Source organism: Piliocolobus tephrosceles, chromosome 6 (genome assembly GCF_002776525.5).
Source record: "Piliocolobus tephrosceles isolate RC106 chromosome 6, ASM277652v3, whole genome shotgun sequence".
Classification (NCBI taxonomy): Eukaryota; Metazoa; Chordata; class Mammalia; order Primates; family Cercopithecidae; genus Piliocolobus; species Piliocolobus tephrosceles.
In genome coordinates, this window is record NC_045439.1 from 7226078 (window position 1) to 7247464 (window position 21387).

Genomic DNA, 21387 nt, shown 5'->3' on the forward strand with positions numbered 1-21387 from the left:
AAAAAAAAAAAAAAAAAAAAAAGGAAAAGAAAAAAGGCACAGGCAAGTGCCTTTTTTTAAAAAAAAAATATTTTTTATTTTTTATTTATTTTTATTTTTTATTTATTTTTATTTTATTTTTTTATTTGAGACGAAGTCTCACTCTCACTGCATTTTCTTGCCTAGGCTGGAGTGCAGTGGTGCCATCTTGGCTCACTGCAGCCTCCACTTCCTGGATTCAAGCAACTTTCCTGCCTCAGCCTCCCGGGTAGCTGGGGACTACAGGTGCATGCCACCACGCCCACCTATATTTTTGTACTTTTAGTAGAGACGGGGTTTCACTGTATTAGCCAGGATGGTCTTGATCTCCTGACCTCGTGATCTGCCTGCTTCAGCCTCCCAAAGTGCTGGGATTACAGGTGTGAGCCCCTGCGCCCAGCCCAAGTGCCTTGTTTTAAAGACATATGCTATAACTGTTTCCATGTTATGTGGCTTTAAATGTTGGCTCATTACTGGGACACCCAGTAGGGTCAGGTGCCGGCATCCATCAGCAAAACCTGTCTTTGGGAAATCTAGAATTGGATTGTCAGCAGGTGCTGTGCTGGGCTTCCTTGGAGTGCCTTGAGAGTGATTTCCCGGGCTCAGCCCACACTCCTGCTTCTGCCGGCCAGGCCAGCCAGCCTTGAGGTGCTCCTGCCTCCTGGAATTCACAGAACTCCACCTCCCCTGGGCCTGGACCTCTAGGCTTCAGGTTCCCTAGTGCCCATAGTCCCCTATAGGGGTCGTCTTGGGAGCCTCCTTGCTCCAGGTCACCCAGTGTGGGCAGCTGTTTCCCAGCCCTTCTCACCCCCTACTCTACCTCGTGCACTCCCCTCCGGCTTTGTCACCAGCCTGGCCTCCTCCTGCCCCTTGGTGTGGATGATGCCTTTATCCTGCCCTCAGGGGTGGGGGGCAGTCCTGGGAGCACAGCTGCTGGGGGCCACAGGCTGGAGCCAGCGGTGTGATTGGATCTAGCTGCTGACCCAGTAGCCACCGTGCTGGGGTGTTGGTGTCGGGAGAGGGCCGTGTTAGGGGCGTGGGTGTGACTCCTTGTTGACATTAGTTTCTCTCCTGTACACTGTGTGTGTGTGTGTGTGTGGGTGTGTGTGTGCTATGTGGACACACACCGCCCCCTGCATTTTCTTGTGAACCTGCATGTGTGTGTGCATGTCGTGTGCGTGCAGCTTCTCCCTTCCATAACCTCCCATGGTGGCGTTCGGTGCATCTTAGAGTCCTCTGATGTTCTAGCGGCACCAGGCAGCTCGGCTGCGCATCCGGGCATCCGGTAACTTCGGCACTGTCAGGCTGTGCCTGGCGAGATGACCACGTCCCGGCAGCCAGCAGCGGCTGGAGGAAGCTTGGCACTGTGGCAGAGGCAAAGTGCCGCTGAAGTGCCGCAGGTTTTTCATATGGAAATGTGAAATAATGGGGTGATTAAATAGAGCTGTATATTAAAGTACATCTGACATTAGAATTACCATAATGTGCTGTAGCCTTAGGCTGAGTACTTTATTTGCCATCTGCGTCGGCCCAAAATCCCCCGGGGAAGCGCTAAAATATTCTGAATAAACTCAGCTCGAGTTCTTATTGAGAGTAAAATACCATTTGTGGCACGTCGTATTGATTCGTCTTAATTGTGGTGCAGAAAAGAACATTCACTGGCTGATGACTTTTGTGCTCGGTGACAAGCTGGCTGGAGTTACTCTAGCACTGCAGTTGGTTAACCTGGGCCGACAGCGGACTTGGCCATGCGGGCACCTGGGCTCCAGCCGCAGGAGCCGCAGCGCCACCCCCCGCCCCAAGCCGGTGGCACAGCTGGGGCTCCCCACCAGCCCCCGGCCCTCCTCCTGGGAGAGGGTTGGGGAGAAGGGAGCCCATTGGAGGGGCAGAGGAAATTCACACCCTGCCGCTCAGGCCTCTCCCTATGGCCAGCCTCGTCCTTCCCCAGAAAGACAAACCGACCTGCTGGGGACAGAGAGGCCACGGTTTCAGCCTTAGCCTCAGCCCCAGCCCCAGGCCAGCCCTTGGTTGGAGAGATGTACTCTGCATATCGAAGGAAATAAAACTGACAAAAGAAAGGAAAAGAAAAAAGAAGGAAAAGAGCCCATCCACCCAGGCAAACCGAAGCTTGGTTAGTTACTGGTTAGTGGTTTTGGGACTGGGTAATGGTCTCTGAACCCCACTGGGGGGAAATTACTTGCAAAATGCATTAAAGATAAAAGAAAACACTTGGTGATCCAAACGTTGATCCCCCCATTCATAAGGTCCAGTTTTTTACCCTATAATTGCCTATCATTATACACAATTTAAATATTCAAACATTCTCCACAAACCCTGGGCTAGCATGTTTTTATTACAAATTCAGAACAAGGGAATAACCTTTAACTTCAGAGACAAATGAGACAAATTTACAAGTGCATATCTGCTGTTTTCTTGTGCTTTATCAATCCCTGCGGACCGGAACACTTTTGCTCTAACGCCACTCAGAACAATATACATATATTACTACTTGTTTGTAGTGTGTCGGTAATGAGTCCCCTCTGCATTAGCTAACCTATATAACTCGGTGTCGAGGCTCTCCATAACGTCAATTATCTCCGTGGAGCTAAACGTACACTCCATTAAAATGAGATTTACTGCTCTGCCATACTTCTTGGGGTGGAATGTAGAGATTTTTTGTGGATTTAAAGAAAGGAAAGATGGAGGCTTGCCTGGCGAAGGAAGTCGTGAATTATGGAGAGGGGAGACTTCCTGTCTCCAGGAGGAGGAGGAGGAGGAGGAGGAAGAGGAGGAGGAGGAGGAGGAGAAGGAGGAGGAAGGCCCGCATGGGGTGCTTCTGGGGAGACTGAGATCCCACCTGTAAGTGAGAAACAGCTACACACTGGTCCTCGCTCATACACCTGCAGCCGACTCCTGGCTTTTTCTTGCCTGTTTATCTCCTAATTCCCTCTTTATTTGTCCATTAAATGATAAGGATGGTTTGCTCTGTGCTTCTCTTTCACATTCTCTGCAAAATTCCTGTCCCCAGAGTTCTAGAATCCTTTCAGAAAACTCTCATGTTGGGCGACATGGGGGAACGTCACCATCAAAGTGAGCTCAGCTATCGGCCCACCAAAACCCACCGGAACAGCGTAGGCCTTTTTCAGCGAAGTTCACAGAAAGCAGATTTCAAGGGACTCTGACAACGCCTTCTTTATTATTTCCAGTGGATTTCAGTGCCTTATCTGAAGGGGGGACCTCTAAAGACAGCCTCTAGGAATGTGCTGTAGTTTTTCACGAATGCTCCAGATGACTTGCCACATGGAAAATTGCTCTGTGCGTCCTGCCCCAGCTCTTCCATCTTACTGACAAACACCACTGTTTTCACCCCGTGCCGTGATACCCCTGCGGCTGGCAGTGTTGCTTTCTTTATTCTGGGGTTGGGTGGCTGTTTCCTGAGCCTGAAACTGGATACTTGGGCTGACCAAAGAATTGAGCCGTTGAAATAAAGATTGTTTTGGGAAATCTCGGGTGCATGGTGCCTGCAGCCATAGTTCAGTTTTAATACTTCCCTGTTCCACCGATAGCCTGGACTGTCTTGTTCCTGAAGGTGGATTCACAGGCCTAGGGTATTCAGATGTGAGGCTTCCTGGAATCACTGAACTCCTGCTGTAGAGGGTAACACAGAAGCCACTTTCCTTGCTTGTGATCTTCATAGACTGGATTTTAAGTTTCATTCCTTTATACCTTGTGGTTTCGCAGCTTGGGAAGGGTGGCCCTCTGAAGGGTTCACCTGCATCCTTTTGTTATATAGAGATTCTCCCTTATACTGAACAGTTCTTGACTTGAGTAGGCCTTGAGTGTGGGCTTGAAATTTTTCATGGACAAAATAGGAAAGTTTTCACTATGATGGGATTTACAGCAATGGAATTTGCTCTATATTCAGCTAAGTTTCTTGCGTGTTTTCAGAACCTCCCCCTTTTCAATTTCACCTTCGGTTCTTCCTTTCTTTGAGTCTGGAGTCCCACTTCCGCCTTTGGGCGTGCAGTACCTCTGGCAGGCCCGCCCCTTCCCTCCCTTCTCTGCATGATGCACTTATTTTTTATTTTTTAATTTATTTTATTTTTTTTGAGACGGAGTCTTGTTCTGTCACCCAGACTGGAGTGCAGTAGCGCGACCTCGGCTCACTGCAACCGCCACCTCCCAGGTTCAAGCTATTCTCCTGCCTCAGCCTCCAGAGTAGCTGGGACTACAGGCACCTGCCACCACACCTGGCTACTTTTTGTATTTTTAGTGGAGATGGGATTTCACCGTGTTGGCCAGGCTGGTCTTGAACTCCTGACCTCAGGTGATCCACCTACCTCAGCCTCCCAAAGTGCTGGGATTACAGACGTGAGCCACCGTGCATGATGCACTCTTATTTTCCCTTCTGAACGAACACCAGGGTCTCCTCCTCGGAGAGTCTTTCGTGGTCCCCCCAGGATGTCAGCCTCTCCCTCCTCTGGGTTCCGCACTGCTTGGCACACCCTTCACTAGTGACTGAATGGCCTCAACCTTGCCTAGATGTTCCTGGAGTCATTGGTCTCTTGCTCTAGACTTTGGGCTCCGTGAGGACAGACCTTCATTTCTTTGTGTCCCTCCGCTTGGCATAGGGCCTGGCACAGTGGACATATTGTGCATCTGTGAAGGCAGGGAGGAGGGAACAAGTGAATAAATTTTGTTGAGAAGTTGATGGTGAAGCCGTGCTCTCATTTCTTGCTGGAACGATACCATTTCTGAGTTGCCAGATGTGGTGACGTCTTGGGTCATCCTGATATTCCTCCAGGGCTTCCCTGAGAAAGCACCTCGGGAACAGGGTGTCTTCTGCACACCTAACACTTACCCTGGGTCAGGAGGGCGAGTGTGCAGGAGTGAGGACAGCCCTGTAGAATGAGCCAGGCCTGCACTGGGTGGAGACCCCTTTTGTGGAATGCTCTTGGGTTTATATTTGCCTCTCCGGTTGCATTTCCCATTTCCCCCGACCTGCCTCATTCTACAGCAAACAGAGCTGCTTTCTCCATTGCATGGCCCAGTGCCCTGCACCTTTTGGCCTCCCGGGCTGGCTTACTGGCAATCCCTGGTGCACGTGGAATGATTGGACAGGGCTGGTTCAGGCTCCTTCCCAGGGCTGGTCGCAGCAGGGTTTGCCGTCCCCATGTGAGGAGCAGCCAGTTGTGAGTCTGGACCCAGCACAGGCTCTGGGGTCAGACAGACCCATGTGTGCATCTCGGCTCTGCCACTTACCAGCCCTGTGACCTGGGGCCCCTCACTCAACTATGATGAGACTTAGTTTCTTTTTTCTAGAGAACCTGAGTTAAAACCCACTTTCCAAAGTGGTTGTGAGCATCCATCTGAGAGCAAAAGGGCAACATTGGCACGTGCAGGCTGTAGCCATGTTGAACACACCAAGGTCAAGGACAAAAGATGACAGTCTAATATGGTGATCAGTATGAAGCAGATCTAAATACAATGCTGTGGAATGCTGAGGGGATTGGACTTGGGCTGGATCTGAAAGTTATTTTAGGGGGAAAGAATAAACAGCAGGTATTCCAGGAAGCAGGAATGGCACCAGCAAGGGCATGGAGGTGTGAAAATGCGCTGCCCAAAGGGAGGCACCGAGAGGGCGAGCGGGCAGCGCATGGGTGTGTGCAAAAGGCAGGCAGTGAGTCTGGTCGGATCCCGAAGGCTGGGGTGCCTGATACATCGTCCTGGGTATCAGGGAGGCCCCATCAGCTCTGTGATTTGGGAAGATCCGTCCCTGGTTCTGGGGTGGGTGGTAGCAGAGGTAATGGCATACTGTCTTGGTTCTGTGTGTAGTCTCCTGGGATCCTGGCATGCTTTGGTGGTTGGGATGCAGCCGGCTTCAGGGTGGGGGCAGTGCTAGGTGTGTCCTCTGTCGGGGAAGAGAGGTCCTTTGTTGAGACTGCTGAGCGGAGCCCTGCTCTCTGGAGGGGGCCTGGTGTGGAGGGTCACATGCGGACTGTGGAGTTGCAGTGTCTTCAGAGGTCTAATCCTTGTCTTGGTGGGACTTCAGGAACACTGACCATGAGAAAACACAGAGAAAGCCCCAGTCTCTTGTCACCTCCCATGTACCCAGTGCCTACTGCATGTGGGTCCCCTTTTGGGGTATTTTACCATGATGAGCCCTCCTCCTACAGCAAACAACCCAGGAAGGCAGGTATTGTTTTCACTGTATGGTTGAAGACCCTGAAGCCCTGTGATGCCCAGCAGCTTGGCCGAAGTGTCTGGGCTTTGAAGTGAGTCTGGAAGGAACATGGCTCACGCTGGCAGAAGGCTAAGAAGACTCCCAGCCTGTCGGATGTCTTGGCTGCTGGCAGTCCTAATGCGCAACTTTGCGTTAGTCACCATGTTGCAGGCTGGTGTCCAAACAGTCCACAAGACCAGCGCAGTCCCTGTCCTCAGTGAGCTTGGAGTCTACAAGATGAATTTTAAATAAATAATCTAAGGCCAATAATTTCTTCTTGAGCAACTTACCCAAGTTCTCTGGGCTTCCTTTATTTCTTCTGTCAATGGTCACTGTGTGTAGAGTTAGGTGGGGTCTAAATGAGGTGATGTGGGAAGGAGGTCTGGCATCACGTGGGTTTTGAACCTTTAAGTTGAGTCAAGCCCTTGAGTTCCTCTCTCTCCCAGCACCCTGAACTTCTAGCACTACTTGTAATTTGCATTAAATAATGGAGTGGGTTATTGGGGGTTCCCTGTCTCCCCCTGGAGTGTGGGCTGCACCCTTAGCTACCAGCATAGTACCTAGCAGATGAAGGGTGCCCAGATCCTGTTTGTTCAGTGAATTAATGAAAGTCAGATGTAGATGTAGTTCTCAGCAGGACACACAGTGCTATCAAGTTTATTCAGCCCAGGCCGGGCGCGGTGGCTTAAGCCTGTAATTCCAGCACTTTGGGAGGCCGAGATGGGCGGATCACAGGGTCAGGAGATCGAGACCATCCTGGCTAACATGGTGAAACTCCGTCTCTACTAAAAAATACAAAAAACTAGCCGGACGAGGTGGCGGGCGCCTGTAGTCCCAGCTACTTGGGAGGCTGAGGCGAGAGAATGGCGTGAACCCGGGAGGCAGCGGAGCTTGCAGTGAGCTGAGATCCGGCCACTGCACTCCAGCCCAGGCGACACAGCGAGACTCTGTCTCAAAAAAAAAAAAAAAAAAAGCTTATACAGCCCAATCTATTTTGATCCCACATTTACTGGCTTTACATGTACTGAGATTCAGGGACGGCAAAGAGGTGCAGGCAAGCTTTATTTGGCAATGACTGCCTGGAGCCTGGGGTTAAAGAGGAGTCCAAGGCCTGGAGAGAGAGTGCGGGGATGAATTGGCAATGTCTACCACAGGCCTTGGTGTGGGGGCAGTGGCTTTCTTAGCTAGAGGCTGGCTCAGCACATTACCATCAGAGGAGACCATGTCTTGTTGGTCATAGTACCGCTGCTGCTACCATCAGCACTTGCACCCCTCAGTGGGCCACTTGCTTTGAAAGGTTTTTCTCTTCTAAATGGCATCTGTTATTTTTGCCATGAGATAATCAGCATGATTTCATGGAGTTACTGCAATTCTAGCCAAAAGCAGCACATCTTGGCATTTTTGTTAGTACATGGGCTGAAATGAAAGGTAAAATACTGAGGCCCAGGTAGCTAGCCCCATCCCTGCCAGAGTGTGTCTGCTGCTCTTCTGACCAGCGTTTATCAGAACAGCGTAACAAGAGCACAGGCTTTACTGTGGGCAGCTGTGCAGCCCCAGGTGGATCCCCTATCTCTTCCCATCCTCAGTTTCTTCATCTGTAAAATGGTGATGATAATGGTGGGTACTGCAGGGGTTGTGGGAGCAGCATGTGAGGTCCTTGGTGTGCTTAGCTCAGGGCCTGGCCATTGGTAAGGATTTCATAAAGCCTTCTTGTTACCACTGTGAGTATTATTTCCCTAGTTCTGCCCTTTGTCTTGGAGAGAGCTGAGGTTTCACAGAATGCATTTGGAACAGGCAAGGATGGTTATCAATTCTGCAGATGGCTGTGCCCGGGAATGATATAGACATGAAACATATAGACCCCTGAGGTGCCCAATTGACATCTCCTTTCTGACGTCATGAAAGAGGATAGTTTTTAAATGAATAAGGAGTCTACACATCTGAGGGATAACACTGATAATTACGATCATTTTGGAACTGTGGAGACGGCATCTTTAGCAGACGGATTCTGGAGGCAGACTTAGTGGTTGGCCGGTGAAACCAGCCATCTCCTTGGATACTGGGTACCCTGAAGTCCAGAGCGGGGAAGGGAGCTGCCACAGGGGGCCCTGGGATCTGGCTTCCCATCCCTGGATTCGGCCACTTCGGTGTCTGCCTCACCAGGTCTGCAGTGACGTGTCACACCCAGCAGGCTCGCTTGCTCGCTCTGTGAAACGTCTCCCCTTCTCCTCTCCAGGGTCAAGGCCTGTGGTGGACCTGACCGGGTTCCATCCAAGCATCCTCAGTGCCTTCCACTGGGAGGACACTCACAGTGCGGTGGGAGAACCTCCTTCCTGGCCATTTTCATTGTGAAACAGGCCCTGACGATAAATCCCTCTGGTGGTGCTATGTGCCGAGGTGGGGCTGGAGCCCTGCTCAGGGGTCCAGAAGCCTGAGAGGGGCGTGGTCTGCCCCTTTCTGGCTGTGCCACTTTGCTTCTCTGAGCGTCAGTATGCTCACGTGCCAGCTGGGATGCAGTTTTTGCCTGGCCCCCCTCGAGGCCACAGTTAGCAAAGATGGTCTGAGTGAATGCATGGGAAATGCCACGCCTAGTGTGAAATGTTTTGCAACCTGTAGAGGGGCCTGTGAAGCCAGGACCCAGTTCTTACTGTAGCCCCCAGCCTCGGGATATCACCCCGGGCCCTGCTCAGGTTGAGGGGGTGTCTCCTTGCTGCTCCTTCTCGAACAGCAGCGGGCCACTAAATCTCACCCAGGCAGGAATGCCCCTCCCTTTGGTATCACTTGGCCTTAGGAGGACCACTATCAATTACGGCCTTTTCATTGGATAATCATTTCAATTAAAGGTGTGTTTTTTTATTGAACATCTCTGACACCTTTACTGGTATTATTAGAGTAGCCAGCTTAATAAGGAGAAACAATTATTTAAATGCTCATAAAAAAGCCTAATGGCAGAGGGAGAGTCACATTTCATTGCAGGAGTCCAGTTGCATGTCGGTTCCCAAGCATCATAATAAAAAACGATGTTTCCTCAATGTTTGCAAGTTTCTGCTTCCCTAGAACCTCTAACGCATGAGGCAGGCTGCATTAAATGTCCTCCAGGGTTTCATTATTGCTGGAGTTATACTGAAAGTCATCCCTGAAACATCCATGGCCAGGTACAAGGATGGATAATAAAAAAGCAAAACGTGCAAAACCTGTCGTAACGCCTGCATAGCCATGTGCGATTTATAGGCTGTGCCCACATACAGGAGCTCATTCGGTCTCCCCAGCCCTCTCCGGAGCCAGGTTTATTATTCCCGTTCTACTGATGAGGAAATCAAGCCTCAGAGAGGTTAAATGACTTGACTGAATTCCCCCTTCTGGGAACACCAAGGCAGAGGGGTATGGACGCACTGCTGCTGTCCAGGGTTCTCATGACCCAGGGTATTGCATTTGAGAAAGATGTCCAGGAGCTCTGTCTAGAGCCAGTGGAGCAAAGAAGATCCAGTGTGAGTTTCTGTCAATGGATACAAAAAACGTCTGAGAAAGGAAGGACGACCGAAAGAAGCAAGGGAAGACGAGGCCCTGGGTCTGAGTCGCCAAGCGTGACTTAGTGAGCAAAGTGCAGCTGACGTTTCTAGGTCTGTAGGCCAGGCTTGATGTTGCTGGGTAAATCTCTTCTAAATAACCTAGGCCTTGACCTATCAGTGGGAATCTCAGCAGCCTGTCTGGGCTGAGCATAAAGTTGTCACCCCTCTCCACAGTGCAGCCTCCAGCTCACCTGTGGGCAGATGACCCTGAGTTCCTGGAGGGGGGTGACAGGCACGAAACATCTGGTCCCGGGAAGGGGAGTGGGCCAGCTCCCAGTCAGAAGCAGCCTGCTCACTGGGGGTCTTTTTCTGTACTTAAAAATGAGCCGTCCGAGACTGCGTGCCATGTGTTTAAAATATTTAGCAAGTTTTCAAATAGAAAAATGTTCTGAGTGACTCTCAAAGACTTTCTGACATTGTTCTGTTCCTAAAAGTCAGCAAGTCTCATGCTCAGGGCTGCTTCTGGGCAAGAGATAACCATGGAGTAACAATAAGGAAATGAACATTTTATTAAAAAAAGAAGGGGGGGGGCTGGAAAGAAAGTTGTCTAGGGTGGGCCTCTGAGGGCTGGGCGATTTTAGGATGTCAGAAGGCATCAGATCCTGCACTGGAGGCCATCGCCTGCAGTGAAATCTTGCCATTGTGTAGAGGGAAGTATTGGAACCAAAGAGGTTCACGGACACTGGTCCAGTAAGAGCTTCCCGAGCAGGACAGGTGGCCCTGAAATCCAGCCTGATGAATAAACATCGCTCTTCTCACCTGATGGTGAATTATGGACAGGTAACTCCCTCCCTATGTTGCTCCAAGTTAGTTTTAGAAGCCTTTTTTTTTTTTTTAAGATGGATTCTCACTCTATCGCCCAGGCTGGAGTGCAGCGGTGCGATCTCAGCTCACTGCCACTTCCGCCTCCCGGGTTCAAGCGATTCTCCTGCCTCAGCCTCCGAGTAGCTGGGATTATAGGCATCTGCCACCACACTCGGCTCATTTTTGTATTTTTAGCAGAGACGGGATTTCACAATGTTGGCCAGGCTGGTCTTGAACTCCTGACCTCAAGCCATCCGCCCGCCTCGGCCTCCCAAAGTGCTGGGATTACAGGCGAGAGCCACCATGCCCAGCCAGAAGCATTTAAAGCAAACAAACAAGAAGTGGAAACATTTGAGCTCTTTAGCACTTGTAGCTACCTGACTTCCAGTAACTGCCATTTTGCATTGAAAAACCTGTGACTTGGCCATTTCGGCTGTAGAGCCGCCTTCATTGCTGGCCTGCATAGGAGCTCTGCATTTTCCTCTGATAGCCACGTTCTTTCCTCACCAGCCACAGAACTTTCTAGAAAATCTGTGGCCACCCTGATCAAGAAACAGGAAGTGCTTTGGAGCACTTCCCAGGGAAACAGATGATGAAAAAAAGATTGGGGGAAGGGAGGTGGCCTGACTTGAAAACATGAGGAACTAGAGCGATGGAAAGCCGTGTTGATTAATTGGAGTGGCTGAAGGGCGGTACAGGGTACAAGAACCATCTTTAATTTGAAGATCTATAAACCTGGAGGAAGGGGCACTTCATTTACATTATTAACTCCTGTGTCAGAAAGGGACGTTTATCTAGCTTCTTTTTTTATTACTTATTTATTCTGCCTTGTTCCCAAAAAGGGTGTGAGGAGTCGTCTAAGTATGGCTTCTGGCCAGCTCTCCTGTGAGGCTGTCTGAGCTAAGGCCTGCTGTTCCCCAAGTACATTCACTCATAAGTGGAGGACAGAAATGCTGTCCCCAGAGAAGCTGGGCACTTCCTCTGTTCGCTGAGGGTACACAGAAGGGGAGGGCTGGGGTGTTGGGGTGGCCTTATGGGGAGAGTCGCAGCCACCCGGGGCCTTGGGAAGGCGTCCCTGCCCTGTCCGAGGTGGGGAGGCTTCCCCTCAGGCTTCTCCTTCATGGGAGAATTGAGTTACCCGGAGGACTGAGAGAGGGAAATGACCCAGACACCCTGGAGAAAGAAGACAGCCTCAGAGGTGCTCCTTGAGCTGTTTTTAAAAGAGGGATGAGGCCGAACTTCAGAATTCCTTTTTCATTTCTGTCCTCCCTACCACCGTCTTCTCATCACCAAATACACAGAATAGGAGAGGAGAGGGAAAGAATCCCTATGTAATGCCAAACTCGTAAAAGCGTGGCTCAGTTTCTAGTGTTGGTATCCTGGGCCAACTGGTTCTGAGGTCGTGGGGGGAATCTCCACCCCGCCCCTCAGACAGCACGAAGCCTTCCGTGACACTGCAGACATGGGATGTCTTGGGGAGGTCCCGGCCCCTCAGAAACTGGCAAGCCCAGGTTCAGACAGAGGCACAGGCCACACTCAAGACTGAAGCCCTTGGATGGAATTCAGGGTATTTGGTCCCCGAGTCACTTGATTTTTAAAAGATGGTTTCCAAACGAAGGTTTATGTGCCTATAAACACTGCTAAGAGTGCAGCCTTCCAGAAACATAATTAGTGGGTGGAAAACAAAAACGCTGTCTGCCTAGGATTTCAGAAGGCCTGCAATCGATTGGTGGAGAGGGTGAGACGGGACTGTTTTCTCCACTTCCTTACTGATATTGGGTATGGTCATTCATTTGCACGTTTGACTTCACCAGAGCTTGTGGCTCCTGGACGTTAGCATCTGCGTTAAAATCTTCCAGGTAGAAGAAAGTTTGAGAAAACAAAAGGGGACTTTCAAGCTCTCTCATGCCATGTCTTCTGCCGGATCTGAGCTGCGATTCTTGTTCCTCTTGCTTCCCCAGCTAGTGAGTGCGATGATGGAAGACGGGTCCTGTCTGCACCGTCTCTTTTATGCAGAGTATTAGGAGAGGTACATGCTGGAAAAGCGGCGAGCTTCACCCACAGGTGCAGGAGGGCATCCACAGGACGGGTTCCGGAGGAAATGTTCAGCTTCCATTTTGTGACAGTCTCAGTGATGGACAAAGACCATGACGTTTTGGCTCCGTACCACGAGTGTCCGCTACAATTTGCTGCCCGTGTGTGTCACCAGAGCCAGTTGCTAACACGTCAGCATTTGCCACTGTTCATCCTGACTGCCCTGTCAGATGTGAGGCTGTTCATTCATTGCTTAGTATTCTGGCAGAGGACTTTGAAAGACTCATTTAGGCCAGTGTGCCCCTGCCTTCCCTGGGGGTCTGGAGGTGGAATTCCAAGCGGTGTTTGGGCGTGTCTGTGAGGACACGGGGTGGGGGCAGCTGTCACAGTAGTAGCGGGTCTTCATGGCATGTTAAATTTCTTCTGTTCCTACGAATCCATGTTCAGGTGTACAGTGCTTTCTGCACAGACGGTGGTGTAGGAAACACGAGAATTTCCTATAGCTAAAAATCCCAAATGTTGCAGAGGTATTGCGCTATTTCTCTTTAAAAAAAAAAGTTTGCAGGATGGTACAGTTCGATTTGTGCTTCTATACAACTCCCTGGAATCAAATATTATCAGAATTGGTTGTTCTCAAAGTGGGTGGTGATCTTGCCCTCCTTCCTGGGAAGATTTGGCAAGGCTGGAGACATTTTTTGTCCTTGCAACTGGGGAAGGTGGATGCTCCTGGCATCTATCTAGTGGGTGCAGGCAGAGGATGCTGCTAAACATCCTGCAATGGGCAGGACAGCCCCCACCACCCAAAGAATTAGGATGTAAATGTCACTAGTGCCTTGACTGAGAAACCCTGGCCTAGATAGTTTCCGGTGTGGAGCATCCTGGAGGGTTGGAATTTGCCAGGGCGGTTACACAGTCCAGCCTTGACAGAATTCCTACTACTGGATCGTATTCTCACAAACACGATCTCCCGTGGTCTCGGAGGTAATGGGGCTCATAATCCCTTTCCTTTGAGAGAGCAAGGCGGGCCTTTACACAATTGAAGTAAGTCGCTGGTGCCCACGTGGCCAGGGCCGCTTGCCCACAGACCCTGCCTCTTCGGGCCCCCAGCCAGGTGGAGACAAGGCCGGGCCTGCTTGAAAGCCGCCCTGCAGTCCCTGTCAGGCAGGGCACTGGGATCCCGGATCGGCCCGGGCCGCATCCCCCAGGCCAGTGGCCCTGCGGTGCCCGCGCCCCGCTGCCGCTTCTCACGCTGTCTCTGCATTTCTGTCCGTGTGTTTCCCCAGGTAAAGATGAGCCTTCCAGCTACATTTGCACAACATGCAAGCAGCCCTTCAACAGCGCGTGGTTCCTGCTGCAGCACGCGCAGAACACGCACGGCTTCCGCATCTACCTGGAGCCCGGGCCGGCCAGCAGCTCGCTCACGCCACGGCTCACCATCCCGCCGCCGCTCGGGCCGGAGGCCGTGGCGCAGTCCCCGCTCATGAATTTCCTGGGCGACAGCAACCCCTTCAACCTGCTGCGCATGACGGGCCCCATCCTGCGGGACCACCCGGGCTTCGGCGAGGGCCGCCTGCCGGGCACGCCGCCTCTCTTCAGCCCCCCGCCGCGCCACCACCTGGACCCGCACCGCCTCAGTGCCGAGGAGATGGGGCTCGTTGCCCAGCACCCCAGTGCCTTCGACCGAGTCATGCGCCTGAACCCCATGGCCATCGACTCACCCGCCATGGACTTCTCGCGGCGGCTCCGCGAGCTGGCAGGCAACAGCTCCACGCCGCCGCCCGTGTCCCCGGGCCGCGGAAACCCTATGCACCGGCTCCTGAACCCCTTCCAGCCCAGCCCCAAGTCCCCGTTCCTGAGCACGCCGCCGCTGCCGCCCATGCCCCCTGGCGGCACGCCGCCCCCGCAGCCGCCGGCCAAGAGCAAGTCGTGCGAGTTCTGCGGCAAGACCTTCAAGTTCCAGAGCAATCTCATCGTGCACAGGCGCAGTCACACGGGCGAGAAGCCCTACAAGTGCCAGCTGTGCGACCACGCATGCTCGCAGGCCAGCAAGCTCAAGCGCCACATGAAGACGCACATGCACAAGGCGGGCTCGCTGGCTGGCCGCTCCGACGACGGGCTCTCGGCCGCCAGCTCCCCCGAGCCCGGCACAAGCGAGCTGGCGGGCGAGGGCCTCAAGGCGGCCGATGGCGACTTCCGCCACCATGAGAGCGACCCATCGCTGGGCCACGAGCCGGAGGAGGAGGACGAGGAGGAAGAGGAGGAGGAGGAGGAGTTGCTGCTGGAGAACGAGAGCCGGCCCGAGTCGAGCTTCAGCATGGACTCGGAGCTGAGCCGCAACCGCGAGAACGGCGGTGGCGGGGTGGCCGGGGTCCCGGGCGCGGGGGGCGGCGCGGCCAAGGCACTGGCTGACGAGAAGGCGCTGGTGCTGGGCAAGGTCATGGAGAACGTGGGCCTGGGCGCACTGCCGCAGTACGGCGAGCTCCTGGCTGACAAGCAGAAGCGCGGCGCCTTCCTGAAGCGCACGGCTGGCGGCGGGGACGCGGGCGACGACGACGACGCGGGTGGCTGCGGGGACGCGGGCGCGGGCGGCGCGGTCAACGGGCGCGGGGGCGGCTTCGCGCCGGGCACCGAGCCTTTCCCTGGGCTTTTCCCGCGCAAGCCCGCGCCGCTGCCCAGCCCGGGGCTCAACAGCGCCGCCAAACGCATCAAGGTGGAGAAGGACCTGGAGCTGCCGCCCGCCGCGCTCATCCCGTCTGAGAACGTGTACTCGCAGTGGCTGGTGGGCTACGCGGCGTCGCGGCACTTCATGAAGGACCCCTTCCTGGGCTTCACGGACGCACGACAGTCGCCCTTCGCCACGTCGTCTGAGCACTCGTCCGAGAACGGCAGCCTGCGCTTCTCCACGCCGCCCGGGGACCTGCTGGACGGCGGCCTCTCGGGCCGCAGTGGCACGGCCAGCGGAGGCAGCACCCCGCACCTGGGCGGCCCTGGCCCCGGGCGGCCCAGCTCCAAGGAGGGCCGCCGCAGCGACACGTGCGAGTACTGCGGCAAGGTGTTCAAGAACTGCAGCAACCTGACGGTGCACAGGCGGAGCCACACCGGCGAGCGGCCTTACAAGTGCGAGCTGTGCAACTACGCATGCGCGCAGAGCAGCAAGCTCACACGCCACATGAAGACGCACGGGCAGATCGGCAAGGAGGTGTACCGCTGCGACATCTGCCAGATGCCCTTCAGCGTCTACAGCACCCTGGAGAAACACATGAAAAAGTGGCACGGCGAGCACTTGCTGACTAACGACGTCAAAATCGAGCAGGCCGAGAGGAGCTAAGCGCGCGGGCCCTGGCGCCCCGCACCTGTACAGTGGAACCGTTGCCAACCGAGAGAATGCTGACCTGACTTGCCTCCGTGTCACCACCACCCCGCACCCCGCGTGTCCCCGGGGCCCAGGGGAGGCGGCACTCCAACCTAACCTGTGTCTGCGAAGTCCTATGGAAACCCGAGGGTTGATTAAGGCAGTACAAATTGTGGAGCCTTTTAACTGTGCAATAATTTCTGTATTTATTGGGTTTTGTAATTTTTTTGGCATGTGCAGGTACTTTTTATTATTATTTTCTCTGTTTGAATTCCTTTAAGAGATTTTTGTTGGGTATCCATCCCTTCTTTATTTTTTTTTTAAACCCGGTAGTAGCCTGAGCAATGACTCGCAAGCAATGTTAGAGGGGAAGCATATCTTTTAAATTATAATTTGGGGGGAGGGGTGGTGCTGCTTTTTTGAAATTTAAGCTAAGCATGTGTAATTTCTTGTGAAGAAGCCAACACTCAAATGACTTAAAATTGTTTACTTTTTCATTCCTTCTTTTTTTGTCTTGAAATAAAAAGTGGCATGCAGTTTTTTTAATTTTAATTTTTTTTTAATTTTTATTTTTGTTTTTGGGGTGGGGGGTGTGGATGTACAGCGGATAACAATCTTTAAAGTCGTAGCACTTTGTTTCAGAATTGGAATGGAGATGTAGCACTCATGTCGTCCCAAGTAAAGCGGCCTTTTCTGTGTTGATTTCAGCTTTCATACTACGTAAGGGAAGCCCTGAGTGGTGGTGCTAGGGGAGGCACCCCACAGACTCAGCACCGCCAGAGAGGATTTTGGAGGGCTCCTCTGGGAAATGGCCCGACAGCATTCTGAGGTTGTGCATGACCAACAGATAACTATCCTTTTCTTGGAATATTGGTGTGCCCTGGGGTGCCATGGCTGCTATTCGCTGTAGATTAGGCTACATAAAATGGGCTGAGGGGTACCTTTTTGGGGAGATGGGGTGGCCTGCAGTGACACAGAAAGGAAGAAACTAGCGGTGTTCTTTTAGGCGTTTTCTGGCTTGACGGCTTCTCTCTTTATTTATCACCCCCACCACATAAATCTCAAATCCTATGTTGCTACAAGGGGTCATTGATCACTTCCCAAGCAGACGAATGCCCTAATGAATTGATGTTAGTGTTCTCTCATTTAATGCACACTGATGATATTGTAGGGATGGGTGGGGTGGGGATCTTGCAAATTTCTATTCTCTGTTACTGAAAAAGCATGGGAGGAGTTCCATCAGAAGGTGCCCAGTGCTACTTCCCAGGTTTTGTTTTGTTTTGTTTTGTTTTCTATCTGATTAGGTTGGAAGGTACTAAACATTGGACTGTTAAGATTAGACATTTGAATTCTGTTGACCCGCACTTTAAAGCTTTTGTTTGCATTTAAATTAATGGCTTCTAAACAAGAAATTGCAGCATATTCTTCTCTTTGGCCCAGAGGTGGGTTAAACTGTAAGGGACAGCTGAGATTGAGTGTCAGTGTTGCTAAGCGTGGCATTCACAATACTGGCACTATAAAGAACAAAATAAAATAATAATTTATAGGACAGTTTTTCTACTGCCATTCAATTTGATGTGAGTGCCTTGAAAACTGATCTTCCTATTTGAGTCTCTTGAGACAAATGCAAAACTTTTTTTTTGAAATGAAAAGACTTTTTAAAAAAGTAAAACAAGAAAAGTACATTCTTTAGAAACTAACAAAGCCACATTTACTTTAAGTAAAAAAAAAAAAAAAATTCTGGTTGAAGATAGAGGATATGAAATGCCATAAGACCCAATCAAATGAAGAAATAAACCCAGCACAACCTTGGACATCCATTAGCTGAATTATCCTCAGCCCCTTTTGTTTTTGGGACAACGCTGCTTAGATATGGAGTGGAGGTGATTTACTGCTGAATTAAAACTCAAGTGACACAAGTTACAAGTTGATATCGTTGAATGAAAAGCAAAAGAAAAACAATTCAGGAACAACGGCTAATTTTTTCTAAAGTTAAATTTAGTGCACTCTGTCTTAAAAATACGTTTACAGTATTGGGTACATACAAGGGTAAAAAAAATTGTGTGTATGTGTGTTGGAGCGATCATTTTTTTTCAAAGTTTGCTTAATAGGTTATACAAAAATGCCACAGTGGCCGCGTGTATATTGTTTTCTTTTGGTGACGGGGTTTTAGTATATATTATATATATTAAAATTTCTTGATTACTGTAAAAGTGGACCAGTATTTGTAATAATCGAGAATGCCTGGGCATTTTACAAAACAAGAAAAAAAAATACCCTTTTCTTTTCCTTGAAAATGTTGCAGTAAAATTTAAATGGTGGGTCTATAAATTTGTTCTTGTCACAGTAACTGTAAAGTCGGAGTTTTAGTAAATTTTTTTCTGCCTTGGGTGTTGAATTTTTATTTCAAAAAAAATGTATAGAAACTTGTATTTGGGGATTCAAAGGGGATTGCTACACCATGTAGAAAAAGTATGTAGAAAAAAAGTGCTTAATATTGTTATTGCTTTGCAGAAAAAAAAAATCACATTTCTGACCTGTACTTATTTTTCTCTTCCCGCCTCCCTCTGGAATGGATATATTGGTTGGTTCATATGATGTAGGCACTTGCTGTATTTTTACTGGAGCTCGTAATTTTTTAACTGTAAGCTTGTCCTTTTAAAGGGATTTAATGTACCTTTTTGTTAGTGAATTTGGAAATAAAAAGAAAAAAAAAAACAAAAACAAACAGGCTGCCATAATATATTTTTTTAATTTGGCAGGATAAAATATTGCAAAAAAAAAAAAAAAAAGATTTGTATGTTAAGTCCTATTGTACAGGAGAAAAAGGGTTGTTTGACAACCTTTGAGAAAAAGAAACAAAAGGAAGTAGTTAAATGCTTTGGTTCACAAATCATTTAGTTGTATATATTTTTTGTCGGAATTGGCCTACACAGAGAACCGTTCGTATTGGGCTTCTCTCTGAACGCCCGAACCTTGCATCAAGGCTCCTTGGTGTGGCCACAGCAGACCGGATGGGAAATTCTTTATTTGTGTTGAGTGGAAAAAAAAAATCAGTTTTTGTAAAGATGTCAGTAACATTCCACATCGTCTTCCCTTTCTCTAAGAGGCCATCTGTAAGATGTCAGATGTAGAGGAGAGAGAGCGAGAGAACATCTTCCTTCTCTACCATCACTTCTGTGGCGGTCACCACCACCACCTCTCCCGCCCTTACCAGCAGAAAGCAATGCAAACTGAGCTGCTTTAGTCCTTGAGAAATTGTGAAACAAACACAAATATCATAAAAGGAGCTGGTGATTCAGCTGGGTCCGAGTGAAGTGACCTGCTGTTGAGACCGGTACAAATTGGATTTCAGGAAGGAGACTCCATCACAGCCAGGACCTTTCGTGCCGTGGAGAGTGTTGGCCTCTTGTCTTTCTTCCCTGCTTTGCTGCTTTGCTCTCTGAAACCTACATTCCGTCAGTTTCCGAATGCGAGGGCCTGGGATGAATTTGGTGCCTTTCCATATCTCGTTCTCTCTCCTTCCCCTGCGTTTCCTCTCCATCCTTCATCCTCCATTGGTCCTTTATTTTTTTTTCATTTTTTATTTAATTTCTTTCTTCGTATCTGTTCCTCCCCTAATCCTCTATTTTAATTTTTTTTTTGTAAAGCCAAGTAGCTTTAAGATAAAGTGGTGGTCTTTTGGATGAGGGAATAATGCATTTTTAAGTAAAATACCAATATCAGGAAGTCATTTTTTTATTTCAGGAAATGTAAGAAACCATTATTTCAGGTTATGAAAGTGTAACCAAGCATCCTTTTGGGCAATTCCTTACCAAATGCAGAGGCTTTTCTGTTCGATGCACTCTTTCCTCCTTGCCACTTACCTTTGCAAAGTTAAGAAAAGGGGGAGGGAATGGGAGAGAAAGCTGAGATTTCAGTTTCCTACTGCAGTTTCCTACCTGCAGATCCAGGGGCTGCTGTTGCCTTTGGATGCCCCACTGAGGTCCTGGAGTGCCTCCAGGGTCGCCCTCCTGTAGTCCTAACAGCTAGCCAGTGCTCACCAGCTTACCAGATTGCCAGGACTAAGCCATCCCAAAGCACAAGCATGGTGTGTCTCTGTGACTGCAGAGAAGAGAGAACTTTGCTTCCGTTTTGTGTTTAAAAAACCAACAGGGAAGCAGATGATCCCGAGAGAGGCCTCTAGCATGGGTGACTCAGCCGACCTCAGGCCAGTTTCCACACTGCCACAACTTTGTTCAAAGTTGCCCCCAATTGGAACCCACCACTTGGCCATTAGAGAGTCTTTCATGAGGAGAGGAGGAGACCGAATTACTCTAAGCAAAATGTGAAAAGTAAGGAAATCAGCCTTTCATCCCAGTCCTAAGTAACCGTCAGCCGAAGGTCTCGTGGAACACAGGCAACCCCGTGATTTTGGTGCTCCTTGTAACTCAGCCCTGCAAAGCAAAGTCCCATTGATTTAAGTTGTTTGCATTTGTACTGGCAAGGCAAAATATTTTTATTACCTTTTCTATTGTTGTATGAGCTTTTGTTGTTTACTTGGAGGTTTTGTCTTTTACTACAAGTTTGGAACTATTTATTATTGCTTGGTATTTGTGCTCTGTTTAAGAAACAGGCACTTTTTTTTTTATTATGGATAAAATGTTGAGATGACAGGAGGTCATTTCAATATGGCTTAGTAAAATATTTATTGTTTCTTTATTCTCTGTACAAGATTTTGGGCCTCTTTTTTTCCTTAATGTCACAATGTTGAGTTCAGCATGTGTCTGCCATTTCATTTGTACGCTTGTTCAAAACCAAGTTTGTTCTGGTTTCAAGTTATAAAAATAAATTGGACATTTAACTTGATCTCCAAACCTTGTCCTTTTCTGTGTCTTTTAAAGGTGGGGGATGGACAGCTTGTTTCGAAGGGCGAACTGAAGGTCTTTCTCCGTTTTCTTCCTGACCCAAATCTTTAAGCCCATGGAGAGGATGACAGGAAATCATGGCATGAGAGCCCTATAGTTCTCTTAGCCCCTGTGCAGCAGTGTGATCTAGAACAGTGGTTCTCGGCCCGGTTGCACATGGGAATCTTCTGGGAGCTTTTAAAACTCTCAGGGCCCAGGAGACATCCCAGACCAATTCTGTTAGAATCTCTGGAGGCAGATCCCCGTGTCGGCGTTTTGAAAATGATCCAGGTGATTCTCTATCCGACTGAACTTGTAAACAAGTAGTTGAAAAGAAAATACACTTGGTTAGGAATGATTAGACTCAAGTTGAGCCTAATTCAGCTCCCATTTTCTCAATAGCCAGGGAGAGCTCTTGTGAGCCACAAGGGGATCAAAATCCAGGGAGAAGGAGACCCTGCTCCAAGGGTCTAAATGACTCTGTGCCCTTGGGCAGGTCCT

The 21387-nt window shown here is 49.9% G+C and overlaps 1 protein-coding gene across 6 annotated transcripts in view; it reads left to right on the plus strand.

Annotated features, from left to right (window-relative positions):
- BCL11B (BAF chromatin remodeling complex subunit BCL11B) overlaps positions 1-20848 on the plus strand; it is a 103106-nt gene extending 82258 nt beyond the window's left edge. For 4 of the 6 annotated variants that reach the window (XM_023205594.3, XM_023205595.3, XM_023205597.3 and 1 more), the window contains one exon: positions 13932-20848. In XM_023205594.3, the coding sequence (XP_023061362.1) occupies positions 13932-15976 (2045 nt within the window). In that variant the 3' untranslated portion in view covers positions 15977-20848. The remainder of the gene's footprint in view (positions 1-13931) is intronic. The other 2 variants (XM_023205598.3, XM_023205599.3) reach the window with 1 other exon arrangement.
- Positions 20849-21387: the final 539 nt, after the last annotated feature.